Source organism: Salvelinus namaycush, unplaced genomic scaffold (assembly GCF_016432855.1).
Source record: "Salvelinus namaycush isolate Seneca unplaced genomic scaffold, SaNama_1.0 Scaffold2488, whole genome shotgun sequence".
NCBI lineage: Eukaryota > Metazoa > Chordata > Actinopteri > Salmoniformes > Salmonidae > Salvelinus > Salvelinus namaycush.
The window spans coordinates 20,794-36,964 of record NW_024059328.1 but is presented as its reverse complement, the minus strand read 5'-3'; the positions used below and the strand labels follow the sequence as shown (position 1 = coordinate 36,964).

Genomic DNA, 16,171 nt, shown 5'->3' with positions numbered 1-16,171 from the left:
TAGCATTTTATATCATACCCCTAAAACATGCTAACCTCTCACCATTACAATAACAGGGGAGATTAGCATTTTATATCATAACCCCAAGACATGCTAACCTCTCACCATTACAATAACAGGGGAGATTAGCATTTTATATCATACCCCTAAAACATGCTAACCTCTCACCATTACAATAACAGGGGAGATTAGCATTTTATATCATAACCCCAAGACATGCTAACCTCTCACCATTACAATAACAGGGGAGATTAGCATTTTATATCATACCCCTAAAACATGCTAACCTCTCACCATTACAATAACAGGGGAGATTAGCATTTTATATCATACCCCTAAAACATGCTAACCTCTCACCATTACAATAACAGGGGAGATTAGCATTTTATATCATAACCCCAAAACATGCTAACCTCTCACATTCTCTCATTACTATAACAGGGAAGGTTAGCATTTTGGAGGGGTATGATATTTATTAATTTGGCTGAATCAAATCGATAGATCATTCATTGGGTAGACCAGCTATAAATCAATAAGTTTACCTTTAAATGTGAGGCTGTCAACTCCGGGGTCTCATCGTATCCACCGAACGTATTGGGGAGACCTGGAACAAGCAGAGTGTGTGAAAATAGCAAATCGTGGTTGTGAACACAAAACACAAAAGGTGAGCTAGCTAGATGCTAAGTTGCCGGGGTGCTGGTTACCTGCATTGGGGTAGCATAAGACGTGAGCGGTGGTGCATTTCCCAATAGCTTCAATAAAAGGCCTCATCTCAGTGGCTCCTAAGGCACAGTTAAGACCAATACTGGAAGAGAGGAAACACACTGTATATCAGCCTACTGAGGCCCAGTCTGATGAGGTCAGAATAAGACACAGTAACACACTGTATATCAGCCTACTGAGGCGCAGTCTGATGAGGTCAGAATAAGACACAGTAACACACTGTATATCAGCCTACTGAGGCCCAGTCTGATGAGGTCAGAATAAGACACAGTAACACATTGTATATCAGCCTACTGAGGCCCAGTCTGATGAGGTCAGAATAAGACACAGTAACACACTGTATATCAGCCTACTGAGGCCCAGTCTGATGAGGTCAGAATAAGACACAGTAACACACTGTATATCAGCCTACTGAGGCCCAGTCTGATGAGGTCAGAATAAGACACAGTAACACACTGTATATCAGCCTACTGAGGCCCAGTCTGATGAGGTCAGAATAAGACACAGTAACACACTGTATATCAGCCTACTGAGGCCCAGTCTGATTAGGTCAGAATAAGACACAGTAACACACTGTATATCAGCCTACTGAAGCCCAGTCTGATGAGGTCAGAATAACACACTGTATATCAGCCTACTGAGGCCCAGTCTGATGAGGTCAGAATAGGACACAGTAACACACTGTATATCAGCCTACTGAAGCCCAGTCTGATGAGGTCAGAATAATACACAGTAACACACTGTATATCAGCCTACTGAGGCCCAGTCTGATGAGGTCAGAATAAGACACAGTAACACACTGTATATCAGCCTACTGAGGCCCAGTCTGATGAGGTCAGAATAAGACACAGTAACACACTGTATATCAGCCTACTGAGGCCCAGTCTGATGAGGTCAGAATAAGACACAGTAACACACTGTATATCAGCCTACTGAGGTCCAGTCTGATGAGGTCAGAATAAGACACAGTAACACACTGTATATCAGCCTACTGAGGCCCAGTCTGATTAGGTCAGAATAAGACACAGTAACACACTGTATATCAGCCTACTGAGGCCCAGTCTGATGAGGTCAGAATAAGACACAGTAGTGACTCACCAGAGGGGTTTGGCATGGGACACACTGATGACGAAGGCCTCTCCTGTCTGTCCCGAGAGAGTACGGCCACTCCTGTCCACGATGGTGCCTGATATCTAGAAACACAATCAATCTGTCCTGAGAGAGTACGACCTCTCCTGTCCACGATGGTGCCTGATATCTAGAAACACAATCAATCTGTCCTGAGAGAGTACGACCACTCCTGTCCACGATGGTGCCTGATATCTAGAAACACAATCAATCTGTCCTAAGAGAGTACGACCACTCCTGTCCACGATGGTGCCTGATATCTAGAAACACAATCAATCTGTCCTGAGAGAGTACGACCACTCCTGTCCACTATGGTGCCTGATATCTAGAAACACAATCAATCTGTCCTGAGAGAGTACGACCACTCCTGTCCACGATGGTGCCTGATATCTAGAAACACAATCAATCTGTCCTGAGAGAGTACGACCAACTCCTGTCCACGATGGTGCCTGATATCTAGAAACACAATCAATCTGTCCTGAGAGAGTACGACCACTCCTGTCCACGATGGTGCCTGATATCTAGAAACACAATCAATCTGTCCTAAGAGAGTACGACCACTCCTGTCCACGATGGTGCCTGATATCTAGAAACACAATCAATCTGTCCTGAGAGAGTACGACCACTCCTGTCCACGATGGTGCCTGATATCTAGAAACACAATCAATCTGTCCTGAGAGAGTACGACCACTCCTGTCCACGATGGTGCCTGATATCTAGAAACACAATCAATCTGTCCTAAGAGAGTACGACCACTCCTGTCCACGATGGTGCCTGATATCTAGAAACACAATCAATCTGTCCTGAGAGAGTACGACCACTCCTGTCCACGATGGTGCCTGATATCTAGAAACACAATCAATCTGTCCTGAGAGAGTACGACCACTCCTGTCCACGATGGTGCCTGATATCTAGAAACACAATCAATCTGTCCTGAGAGAGTACGACCACTCCTGTCCACGATGGTGCCTGATATCTAGAAACACAATCAATCTGTCCTGAGAGAGTACGACCACTCCTGTCCACTATGGTGCCTGATATCTAGAAACACAATCAATCTGTCCTGAGAGAGTACGACCACTCCTGTCCACGATGGTGCCTGATATCTAGAAACACAATCAATCTGTCCTGAGAGATTACGACCACTCCTGTCCACGATGGTGCCTGATATCTAGAAACACAATCAATCTGTCCTGAGAGAGTACGACCACTCCTGTCCACGATGGTGCCTGATATCTAGAAACACAATCAATCTGTCCTGAGAGAGTACGACCACTCCTGTCCACGATGGTGCCTGATATCTAGAAACACAATCAATCTGTCCTGAGAGAGTACGACCACTCCTGTCCACTATGGTGCCTGATATCTAGAAACACAATCAATCTGTCCTGAGAGATTACGACCACTCCTGTCCACGATGGTGCCTGATATCTAGAAACACAATCAATCTGTCCTGAGAGAGTACGACCACTCCTGTCCACGATGGTGCCTGATATCTAGAAACACAATCAATCTGTCCTGAGAGAGTACGACCACTCCTGTCCACGATGGTGCCTGATATCTAGAAACACAATCAATCTGTCCCGAGAGAGTACGACCACTCCTGTCCACGATGGTGCCTGATATCTAGAAACACAATCAATCTGTCCTGAGAGAGTACGACCACTCCTGTCCACGATGGTGCCTGATATCTAGAAACACAATCAATCTGTCCTGAGAGAGTACGACCTCTCCTGTCTAGGACTGTGGCGGTCATCCAATTTTTGTCAGCCGGTAATTGTCATGCCGGTCTCGTGGTAATTGACCGTTATTTAACAAACATGTTTAGTGTCTCTGGGCTTCCACACTTACAAGCTGTTGATGCGCACCTTTGGGGGGGGGAAAAAGTTGATTAAATGCATTTAATATAGCCTACACCGTCACAATCAAATCCATTATTTTGTGACATGGCCTATAAACCTGGGAATGTCTTCGAAATCTAAAAGATAATGGCTGCATGATGTAAATCTCCATCTGTGCCTGCTCCAGCTCATTGTGCCCCTCTCTCCATGGCTCCGGTTTAATGAAGTAGCAAAACAATTGGCTTTTTCTACTGCTTCCTTCACTCGGATCGGACCCGTTGTCCTTTAGGTCCTTTCCGGAACAGGTTTTAAAAAATGAATTTGTGCATATTGGGTCTGGGACTTTCCCCGTGTCCATTTCAGAACGGGAGCTCTAACTGCCATCACCATTTGTCCTCATCGTTCAGGTGATTATTTGTCCTCATCGTTCAGGTGATTATTTGTCCTCATCGTTCAGGTGATTATTTGTCCTCATCGTTCAGGTGATTATTTGTCCTCATCGTTCAGGTGATTATTTGTCCTCATCGTTCAGATGATTATTCGTCCTCATCGTTCAGGTGATTATTCGTCCTCATCGTTCAGGTGATTATTCGTCCTCATCGTTCAGGTGATTATTCGTCCTCATCGTTCAGGTGATTATTTGTCCTCATCGTTCAGGTGATTATTTGTCCTCATCGTTCAGGTGATTATTCGTCCTCATCGTTCAGGTGATTATTCGTCCTCATCGTTCAGGTGATTATTCGTCCTCATCGTTCAGATGATTATTTGTCCTAGGTCTCAGTAAGGAACTCCCCTCACCTGGTTGTCTAGGTCTCAGTAAGGAACTCCCCACACCTGGTTGTCTAGGTCTCAGTAAGGAACTCCCCTCACCTGGTAGTCTAGGTCTCAGTAAGGAACACCCCTCACCTGGTAGTCTAGGTCTCAGTAAGGAACTCCCCTCACCTGGTTGTCTAGGTCTCAGTAAGGAACTCCCCTCACCTGGTTGTCTAGGACCCTCACCTGGTTGTCCAGGTCTCAGTAAGGAACTCCCCTCACCTGGTTGTCTAGGTCTCAGTAAGGAACTCCCCTCACCTGGTTGTCTCGGTCTCAGTAAGGAACACCCCTCACCTGGTCGTCTAGGTCTCAGTAAGGAACTCCCCTCACCTGGTTGTCTAGGTCTCAGTAAGGAACTCCCCTCACCTGGTCGTCTAGGTCTCAGTAAGGAACTCCCCTCACCTGGTCGTCTAGGTCTCAGTAAGGAACTCCCCTCACTTGGTCGTCTAGGTCTCAGTAAGGAACTCCCCTCACCTGGTTGTCTAGGTCTCAGTAAGGAACTCCCCTCACCTGGTCGTCTAGGTCTCAGTAAGGAACTCCCCTCACTTGGTCGTCTAGGTCTCAGTAAGGAACTCCCCTCACCTGGTTGTCTAGGTCTCAGTAAGGAACTCCCCTCACCTGGTTGTCTAGGTCTCAGTAAGGAACTCTCCTCACCTGGTTGTCTAGGTCTCAGTAAGGAACTCCCCTCACCTGGTTGTCTAGGTCTCAGTAAGGAACTCCCCTCACCTGGTTGTCTAGGTCTCAGTAAGGAACTCCCCTCACCTGGTTGTCTAGGTCTCAGTAAGGAACTCCCCTCACCTGGTTGTCTAGGTCTCAGTAAGGAACTCCCCTCACCTGGTCGTCTAGGTCTCAGTAAGGAACTCCCCTCACTTGGTCTTCTAGGTCTCAGTAAGGAACTCCCCTCACCTGGTTGTCTAGGTCTCAGTAAGGAACTCCCCTCACCTGGTTGTCTAGGTCTCAGTAAGGAACTCCCCTCACCTGGTTGTCTAGGTCTCAGTAAGGAACTCCCCTCACCTGGTTGTCTAGGTCTCAGTAAGGAACTCCCCTCACCTGGTTGTCTAGGTCTCAGTAAGGAACTCCCCTCACCTGGTTGTCTAGGTCTCAGTAAGGAACTCCCCTCACCTGGTTGTCTAGGTCTCAGTAAGGAACTCCCCTCACCTGGTTGTCTAGGACCCTCACCTGGTCGTCTCGGTCTCAGTAAGGAACACCCCTCACCTGGTCGTCTAGGTCTCAGTAAGGAACACCCCTCACCTGGTCGTCTAGGTCTCAGTAAGGAACTCCCCTCACCTGGTCGTCTAGGTCTCAGTAAGGAACTCCCCTCACTTGGTCGTCTAGGTCTCAGTAAGGAACTCCCCTCACCTGGTTGTCTAGGTCTCAGTAAGGAACTCCCCTCACCTGGTTGTCTAGGTCTCAGTAAGGAACTCCCCTCACCTGGTTGTCTAGGTCTCAGTAATGAACTCCCCTCACCTGGTTGTCTAGGTCTCAGTAAGGAACTCCCCTCACCTGGTAGTCTAGGTCTCAGTAAGGAACACCCCTCACCTGGTAGTCTAGGTCTCAGTAAGGAACTCCCCTCACCTGGTTGTCTAGGTCTCAGTAAGGAACTCCCCTCACCTGGTTGTCTAGGACCCTCACCTGGTTGTCCAGGTCTCAGTAAGGAACTCCCCTCACCTGGTTGTCTAGGTCTCAGTAAGGAACTCCCCTCACCTGGTTGTCTCGGTCTCAGTAAGTAACAACCCTCACCTGGTCGTCTAGGTCTCAGTAAGGAACTCCCCTCACCTGGTTGTCTAGGTCTCAGTAAGGAACTCCCCTCACCTGGTTGTCTCGGTCTCAGTAAGGAACACCCCTCACCTGGTAGTCTAGGTCTCAGTAAGGAACACCCCTCACCTGGTCGTCTAGGTCTCAGTAAGGAACTCCCCTCACTTGGTCGTCTAGGTCTCAGTAAGGAACTCCCCTCACCTGGTTGTCTAGGTCATAGTAAGGAACTCCCCTCACCTGGTTGTCTAGGTCTCAGTAAGGAACTCCCCTCACCTGGTTGTCTAGGTCTCAGTAAGGAACACCCCTCACCTGGTTGTCTAGGTCTCAGTAAGGAACTCCCCTCACCTGGTTGTCTAGGTCTCAGTAAGGAACTCCCCTCACCTGGTTGTCTAGGTCTCAGTAAGGAACTCCCCTCACCTGGTTGTCTAGGTCTCAGTAAGGAACTCCCCTCACCTGGTTGTCTAGGTCTCAGTAAGGAACTCCCCTCACCTGGTTGTCTAGGTCTCAGTAAGGAACTCCCCTCACCTGGTTGTCTAGGACCCTCACCTGGTTGTCCAGGTCTCAGTAAGGAACTCCCCTCACCTGGTTGTCTAGGTCTCAGTAAGGAACTCCCCTCACCTGGTTGTCTCGGTCTCAGTAAGGAACACCCCTCACCTGGTCGTCTAGGTCTCAGTAAGGACCTCCCCTCACCTGGTTGTCTAGGTCTCAGTAAGGAACTCCCCTCACCTGGTCGTCTCGGTCTCAGTAAGGAACACCCCTCACCTGGTCGTCTAGGTCTCAGTAAGGAACACCCCTCACCTGGTCGTCTAGGTCTCAGTAAGGAACTCCCCTCACCTGGTCGTCTAGGTCTCAGTAAGGAACTCCCCTCACTTGGTCGTCTAGGTCTCAGTAAGGAACTCCCCTCACCTGGTTGTCTAGGTCTCAGTAAGGAACTCCCCTCACCTGGTTGTCTAGGTCTCAGTAAGGAACTCCCCTCACCTGGTTGTCTAGGTCTCAGTAAGGAACTCCCCTCACCTGGTTGTCTAGGTCTCAGTAAGGAACACCCCTCACCTGGTTGTCTAGGTCTCAGTAAGGAACTCCCCTCACCTGGTTGTCTAGGTCTCAGTAAGGAACTCCCCTCACCTGGTTGTCTAGGTCTCAGTAAGGAACTCCCCTCACCTGGTTGTCTAGGTCTCAGTAAGGAACTCCCCTCACCTGGTTGTCTAGGTCTCAGTAAGGAACTCCCCTCACTTGGTTGTCTAGGTCTCAGTAAGGAACACCCCTCACCTGGTTGTCTAGGTCTCAGTAAGGAACTCCCCTCACCTGGTTGTCTAGGTCTCAGTAAGGAACTCCCCTCACCTGGTTGTCTAGGTCTCAGTAAGGAACACCCCTCACCTGGTTGTCTAGGTCTCAGTAAGGAACACCCCTCACCTGGTTGTCTAGGTCTCAGTAAGGAACACCCCTCACCTCGTTGTCTAGGTCTCAGTAAGGAACTCCCCTCACCTGGTTGTCCAGGTCTCAGTAAGGAACTCCCCTCACCTGGTAGTCTAGGTCTCAGTAAGGAACTCCCCTCACCTGGTCGTCTAGGTCTCAGTAAGGAACTCCCCTCACCTGGTCGTCTAGGTCTCAGTAAGGAACTCCCCTCACCTGGTTGTTTAGGTCTCAGTAAGGAACTCCCCTCACCTGGTTGTCTAGGTCTCAGTAAGGAACTCCCCTCACCTGGTTGTCTAGGTCTCAGTAAGGAACTCCCCTCACCTGGTTGTCTAGGTCTCAGTAAGGAACTCCCCTCACCTGGTTGTCTAGGTCTCAGTAAGGAACTCCCCTCACCTGGTTGTCTAGGTCTCAGTAAGGAACACCCCTCACCTCGTTGTCTAGGTCTCAGTAAGGAACTCCCCTCACCTGGTTGTCTAGGTCTCAGTAAGGAACTCCCCTCACCTGGTTGTCTAGGTCTCAGTAAGGAACTCCCCTCACCTGGTTGTCTAGGTCTCAGTAAGGAACTCCCCTCACCTGGTTGTCTAGGTCTCAGTAAGGAACTCCCCTCACCTGGTTGTCTAGGTCTCAGTAAGGAACTCCCCTCACCTGGTTGTCTAGGTCTCAGTAAGGAACTCCCCTCACCTGGTTGTCTAGGTCTCAGTAAGGAACTCCCCTCACCTGGTTGTCTAGGTCTTTATTGAAAGGAAAAAACAAAACCCTGCAGACACTAGGCCCTCCATGGAATGAGTTTAACACCCCTGGATTAGAGAGGACAGTTAACAACTTTGGTAGGCTACACATCAGCGCCATTCATTTGCACAGTTTTGGATTGGGATCACAGTGGCCCAACAGTCACAGGGAATTTGACTGCTGCCATGACAGCCGGTGTGGCTGTAATACGGTCACAGCCCTACTCCTGACCAATACGGTCCCTGAGATCTGGCTGTAATACGGTCACAGCCCTCCTCCTGACCAATACGGTCCCTGAGATCTGGCTGTAATACGGTCACAGCCCTACTCCTGACCAATACGGTCCCTGAGATCTGGCTGTAATACGGTCACAGCCCTACTCCTGACCAATACGGTCCCTGAGATCTGGCTGTAATACGGTCACAGCCCTACTCCTGACCAATACGGTCCCTGAGATCTGGCTGTAATACGGTCACAGCCCTACTCCTGACCAATACGGTCCCTGAGATCTGGCTGTAATACGGTCACAGCCCTACTCCTGACCAATACGGTCCCTGAGATCTGGCTGTAATACGGTCACAGCCCTACTCCTGACCAATACGGTCCCTGAGATCTGGCTGTAATACGGTCACAGCCCTCCTCCTGACCAATACGGTCCCTGAGATCTGGCAGCACGGCACAATCAACCAACCAATCAATCAATCAACCAATCAAATCTAGTAGCTCTGCACACTACAGGAACAAACTCCTCTCTAGTGAGAGATTGAACATTTATTGGTTAATTTAACTACGAAATATACTGTCAAGATAGTGACAAAAGACAGAATTCATACTTACAAATATAGGTCTTGGTTCGTAGCTCTCTTCAAACAGTTTGTCGATAGCAAACAGTGCTGCCTTTATGACAAGATAAAAAAATATAAAAAATAGATACATTGATTATGATCAATTGTATGGAATCGTATGTAAAACTAGAATCATATTGATAGAAACTAGATGACCGTCAGTGATGAAGACCGTCAGTGATGAAGACAGTCAGTGATGAAGACCGTCAGTGATGAAGACCGTCAGTGATGAAGACCGTCAGTGATGAAGACCGTCAGTGATGAAGACAGCGAGTGAAGAAGGTGTACCTTGGCGTTGGCCGTGTCAAAGATGGTCTCCACCATGATAATATCCGCTCCTCCATCCAACAGACCCCGGACCTGCTCAGCGTAGGCCTCAGCCAGCTCATCAAAGGCTGAGGGGGAAGACACACGACCACTCAGCACGGTAGCACCATCAGAGATAGTACAGCCAACTCTGATTAGCAATGGTTTATCAAGAGTCATCTGAGAGGCCTTTTAGACCCTGATGGGGTAACAGTTACATAGTGTAGATCTGAGAGGGTAACAGTTACATAGTGTAGATCTGAGAGGGTAACAGTTACATAGTGTAGATCTGAGAGGCCTTATAGACCCTGATAGGGTAACAGATACATAGTGTAGGTCTGAGAGGGTAACAGATACATAGTGTAGATCTGAGAGGGTAACAGCTACATAGTGTAGATCTGAGAGGGTAACAGATACATAGTGTAGATCTGATAGGGTAACAGATACATAGTGTAGATCTGAGAGGGTAACAGATACATAGTGTAGATCTGATAGGGTAACAGATACATAGTGTAGATCTGAGAGGGTAACAGATACATAGTGTAGATCTGAGAGGGTAACAGATACATAGTGTAGATCTGAGAGGCCTTATAGACCCTGATAGGGTAACAGATACATAGTGTAGATCTGAGAGGGTAACAGATACATAGTGTAGATCTGAGAGGATAACAGCTACATAGTGTAGATCTGAGAGGCCTTATAGACCCTGATAGGGTAACAGATACATAGTGTAGGTCTGAGAGGGTAACAGTTACATAGTGTAGATCTGAGAGGCCTTATAGACCCTGATAGGGTAACAGATACATAGTGTAGATCTGAGAGGGTAACAGATACATAGTGTAGATCTGAGAGGGTAACAGATACATAGTGTAGATCTGATAGGGTAACAGTTACATAGTGTAGATCTGATAGGGTAACAGTTACACAGTGTAGATCTGAGAGGGTAACAGCTACATAGTGTAGATCTGAGAGGCCTTATAGACCCTGATAGGGTAACAGATACATAGTGTAGATCTGAGAGGGTAACAGATACATAGTGTAGATCTGAGAGGGTAACAGATACATAGTGTAGGTATGAGAGGCCTTATAGACCCTGATAGGATAACAGATACATAGTGTAGGTATGAGAGGCCTTATAGACACCGATAGGATAACAGATACATAGTGTATAGTGTAGGTATGAGAGGCCTTATAGACACCGATAGGATAACAGTTAAGACAGCTGTATAGTGTAGATCTGTAGTGACATTTCACACCACTGTAGGGCTCTGAAAACACCTGCCAAACGGCAGAGAAGAGAAGGAAGAAGAAGTGAGGCCTAAAACAACAAGCTGTTCTCTTACTGACGTTCCTGAAGTCTGGTCTTTCCACCGAGGGAGACACAGACAGGGTTTTATTGGTGGGGCCCATGGCGCCCGCCACGTATCTCTTACAACCTGGTCATAAAAACAAAAGATGTGTGAGTTACAAACAGATAAATACACATCTATTTTACACAATATTGTCAATGTCAAATAGGGTTTTTTCCTCCAATGAAAATACTTTCATCTTTATCGGCTGACCTGTCTGGTTGGTGACGTCATCTGCTGCTTTCCTGGCGATCTCTGCTGACAACTTGTTCATACGATAAGCCTGGGAAAACATCAGGGAGTCAAAACAACCTGAATGAGTGAGTGAGACATTTATTGTGTCAAGTCACCTTTAGGAACTGTCACGAGAATTTTAAATGTAGGTTGGATCTCGTCACCGTTTCTGTCGTGCACCAGTTCGCCACCGGCCTGTAAAGAACCCTCAGAGAGGGGCCAGGTCTTAAATCTACGGATATTTCATCCGCCCATGTACGGTTTCGGTGTCTCCGTGGAACGACAGAAAAAGATATTGAGATCCGGCTCGAAGGACCAAGCTGTCACGAGAATTTTCAGTCCCAATGATAATAACTAACAATTATTTAAGCTTTGACCAATCGCCCGAGGTTTGTAAGACCCTGGGTTTAATAATAATTAGGCAAAGACTCAGCTTATGCAAAAGGTCCGTACAGTTTATTCACGAGAACGTTCTGAAATCAAAAATGCAAACACAGTCTTTATAACACACACACAAACAAGTTCAAATCTTAAGCTACGCCTTGCTCAGACAGTCAGTGTTTTTCCACTACACAGATACATTGTTTCTTTAATCTGCAACATTTTTCATAATGTTCTGCGAGCCTAACAGTTTCTCCCCTCCACGGGTGGGGACAGAATGTCCTGTAAGGAACTGTTATGGGATTTTTATGAATAAATGACTAAAATATGTATACATTTGACTTAGAATTATAACTAAACAGAAGACTACTACGTTACTGTATGAATGAATCCTATTATAATCATAATGCTGAATGTAATGTGTTCCTTGTTAGAAAGAATGGAGTTATCTTCAGATAAGCTGGAATGATGTGTCTACCCAGGGAGGGGTGAGACCTTGGGTTGGTTGCAGATTGTCTAACAGGTGGCAGACAAAATAAGAACGCTAACTGTACTGCCATTGTATCCGAGAGGAGGATGGACATTAAAACCTATGACATCATCTTTATTATATAACCTGATGTAAATTGTACTATGATCAGTACTCTCGAGAATAAACGCTATTGATTGATTGATTGATTATAAGACTGGTTTCTGTCCATTTAATGCTGATAAGTATCTTACAAATTCTTATGTATGGGCAGAGTGTTTTCATTGAATTGGTTGATGAACATATAGGAATTAAATTCCTTTAACAGGAACACAGTAGTACAACTCGTCTGTCGATAGCTCCTCTTATCATTTGTTTCACACTTGCACCCTGCTTACCTACTAAAAAAGGAACAAAAGATCCTTGTTCTAATTCTGACTAAAACTACACACATCATCAGATTAGAGTTTTATGATTCTAATAAATTTCCTACAATTATATGGTTTCAGGGTGGAATTCTTTAGTCATTACTTTAAACATATGAATTCCATTATCAGGAACCTATCCCTGACTGACTACATGTGATCTGATGTTGTGATAACAGCTTTTGATTGGTAATCTGATGTTGTGATAACAGCTTTTGATTGGTAATCTGATGTTGTGATAACAGCTTCTGATTGGTAATCTGATGTTGCGATAACAGCTTTTGATTGGCGATCTGATGTTGCGATAACAGCATTTGATTGGTAATCTGATGTTGCGATAACAGCTTTTGAATTGTAATCTGATGTTGCGATAACAGCTTCTGATTGGTGATCTGATGTTGCGATAACAGCTTCTGATTGGTAATCGGAGTGTTATTCTACAGGACCACCCACTGACCCGTTCTCTTACCAAATGTTCCAGTCCGTAGTCGGCTTGGGCGATACAGGTGCTACTGAACGTGTTTGTCTCAATGATGTCGGCCCCGGCAAGCAGGTATTCCTAGGAACAAACACAAGAGAGGAACGTCGATGCTTATTCACGCAGCGGGGTTTCACCAAACAAAAAGGGTAATCTCGTCCGTCCGTCTCCCACATAAAGACCGGAAATGCATCCAAATAACAGATCAACAATTCTAGGTGCAGGTTAATTATTACTACGGCGTAACAGACAGGTGCATTGATGACAGCCTAACTTTTACATCTTAGGTGTGTTGCCGTCCTGGATAACGTGAACCACTCTTTAACTCCACTGACCGTACCTTGTGCGTGTTGTAGGTGACATCACCGCACCTTGTGCGTGTTGTAGGTGACATCACCGTACCTTGTGTATATTGTAGGTGACATCACCGTACCTTGTGTATATTGTAGATGACATCACCGTACCTTGTGTATATTGTAGATGACATCACCGTACCTTGTGTATATTGTAGATGACATCACCGTACCTTGTGTATATTGTAGATGACATCACCGTACCTTGTGTATATTGTAGATGACATCACCGTACCTTGTGTATATTGTAGATGACATCACCGTACCTTGTGTATATTGTAGATGACATCACCGTACCTTGTGTATATTGTAGATGACATCACCGTACCTTGTGTATATTGTAGATGACATCACCGTACCTTGTGTATATTGTAGATGACATCACCGTACCTTGTGTATATTGTAGATGACATCACCGTACCTTGTGTATATTGTAGATGACATCACCTTACCTTGTGTATATTGTAGATGACATCACCGTACCTTGTGCGTGTTGTAGGTGACATCACCGTACCTTGTGTATATTGTAGGTGACATCACCGTACCTTGTGTATATTGTAGATGACATCACCGTACCTTGTGTATATTGTAGATGACATCACCGTACCTTGTGTATATTGTAGATGACATCACCGTACCTTGTGTATATTGTAGATGACATCACCGTACCTTGTGTATATTGTAGATGACATCACCGTACCTTGTGTATATTGTAGATGACATCACCGTACCTTGTGTATATTGTAGATGACATCACCGTACCTTGTGTATATTGTAGATGACATCACCGTACCTTGTGTATATTGTAGATGACATCACCGTACCTTGTGTATATTGTAGATGACATCACCGTACCTTGTGTATATTGTAGATGACATCACCTTACCTTGTGTATATTGTAGATGACATCACCGTACCTTGTGTATATTGTAGATGACATCACCGTACCTTGTGTATATTGTAGATGACATCACCGTACCTTGTGTATATTGTAGATGACATCACCGTACCTTGTGTATATTGTAGATGACATCACCGTACCTTGTGTATATTGTAGATGACATCACCGTACCTTGTGTATATTGTAGATGACATCACCGTACCTTGTGTATATTGTAGATGACATCACCTTACCTTGTGTATATTGTAGATGACATCACCGTACCTTGTGTATATTGTAGATGACATCACCGTACCTTGTGTATATTGTAGATGACATCACCGTACCTTGTGTATATTGTAGATGACATCACTCTGGGTGATGCTCAGCAGGTCGTTGTTGCCCTTCAGGCTGTGGGTGTGGTCTTTAAACTCCTCCCCCCTGAAGTGTTCCTCCTCCAATCGCCTCTCCTGGATCATGGTGCCCATCCCTCCATCTAGTATCATGATCCTCTTGCCTAACAGCTCCCTGAGCTCAGCCTCTAGGGAAGGTCTGCTAGGGCCACTACCTGAGGTATGCAGTTAACATGTTAATATGGTTACGACATGTTTAATATGTTCCCATCCCTCCATCTAGTATCATGGTCCTCTTGCCTAACAGCTCCCTGAGCTCAGCCTCTAGTGAAGCTCTGCAGTTAGTATATTACTTGTTAATATGGTTATATCAACTGGTCGAGAGAATGCCTAGCTGTCATTTAAAGGCAAATGGTGGCTACTTTGAAGAATATCAAATATATTTTGATTTGTTACATCACTTTTTTTGGTTACTACATGATTTCATATGTGTTATTCCATAGTTGATGTCTTCACTACTTTTCTACAATGTAGAAAATTGTTTTTTAAAAATAAGAAAAACGCTGGAATGAGTAAGTGTGTCCAAACTTTTGACTGGTACTGTATATATATAATAATATTTCTGTGGAGGGGGATTGATCCGAGCACCAGTTGTCAATTCCCGAGCTAAGATGTTATATAACTCGCTTGTTTACATGGAAGTGGTTTACACGTGCCAGGCCAGCTGGGGTGTATTCATTACGCGGTTTCAGTTGTAAAACGTTTCTTAAATGGAAACAAACGGAACGGGGATAAGACTTACGTGAATTTGTCCAATGGAAACAGTAGTTACACGTTTTGCAACTAAAACGAGAGTTTATATTTTTACAAATTCAGGAACTCGAGTTTTGCAAATAACACCAGAGTTTCTATTGGACAAATTCAGGTAGGTCCCTCCCGTTTCGTTTCCGTCAGGTTTAGAAACGTTTCGTGTCGTGACATTCTGACCCAAACTTATAAATTAGAACGGAACGTTCCCTGCTAACTATCTATCTCTTTGACCGTGTTTTGCTAACGTTACTCTACCGGGCAGTGGAACATGCAGCTAGCATATGTTGACTAGCTCGCTATGTAACTATCTATCTATCTATGAATGAATAAATAAATAAAAAACGTTTGTCATTTAGGGTAGCTGGATGGAAAAATGTCGCCCATAAATTCACGTGGATATACAGCTAGCTAGCTAACCAACTTCAACTATCTAGCCAGTCATTGACAGCTGCTAGGCAGCCAACTCATATCTAGCTAACGTTAAATACTAAACCAGGAAGTTGCAACAGTTTACCTTTTCTTGTTGAACTCTCATATATTGTAGGCGCCATGGCTTGTAATTCTTCTTCTGTTGGTTGTTATAACTGCAAAGGAACAAAAAGTGCCTGACGAGCAACCCACACTGACCCTGCCGGCGGCTGCTTGTCAACTCAATGTCCATAAATCACTTTCCTCGGTCTGGCGTGGAGGAGCTGCGGAACCGCGCATGCGCAGGTTTGATTGAGCAACATTCAGGTCCGTCTAGGAGAAGAATTACTACGATATGTGGCATGAAAATGGAGCTAACTGATTACATGTTCAAGGTGTCAGCTCTCTGAAAGGGAAAGTTGGTTTGACACAGATTCCAAAGCCTTTTATTTAATAAGGCGTTTAAAATCATGTCTGA

The 16,171-nt window shown here is 45.5% G+C and overlaps 1 protein-coding gene across 4 annotated transcripts; it reads right to left on the bottom strand.

Annotated features, from left to right (window-relative positions):
* Positions 1-491: 491 nt before the first annotated feature.
* Positions 492-15,967, bottom strand: LOC120039029 (methionine synthase-like). Of its 4 annotated transcripts, none has more exons than XM_038984567.1 (10): positions 15,800-15,957; positions 14,470-14,690; positions 12,881-12,970; positions 11,116-11,185; positions 10,897-10,989; positions 9,536-9,642; positions 9,240-9,299; positions 1,822-1,916; positions 705-805; positions 492-604 (listed from the first exon to the last, which is right to left on the bottom strand). In XM_038984567.1, the coding sequence occupies exons 1-10, from the start codon at positions 15,834-15,836 to the stop codon at positions 507-509; spliced, it is 972 nt and encodes a 323-aa protein (XP_038840495.1). In that variant the 5' UTR covers positions 15,837-15,957; the 3' UTR covers positions 492-506. The 4 variants fall into 4 exon arrangements, 3 of the variants coding, with proteins under 3 accessions (XP_038840495.1, XP_038840496.1, XP_038840497.1); XR_005475257.1 differs by having other exon boundaries at positions 518-604; positions 10,901-10,989; positions 15,800-15,958; XM_038984568.1 differs by lacking the exons at positions 492-604; positions 705-805; positions 1,822-1,916 and adding an exon at positions 1,947-3,542 and having other exon boundaries at positions 15,800-15,964.
* Positions 15,968-16,171: the final 204 nt, after the last annotated feature.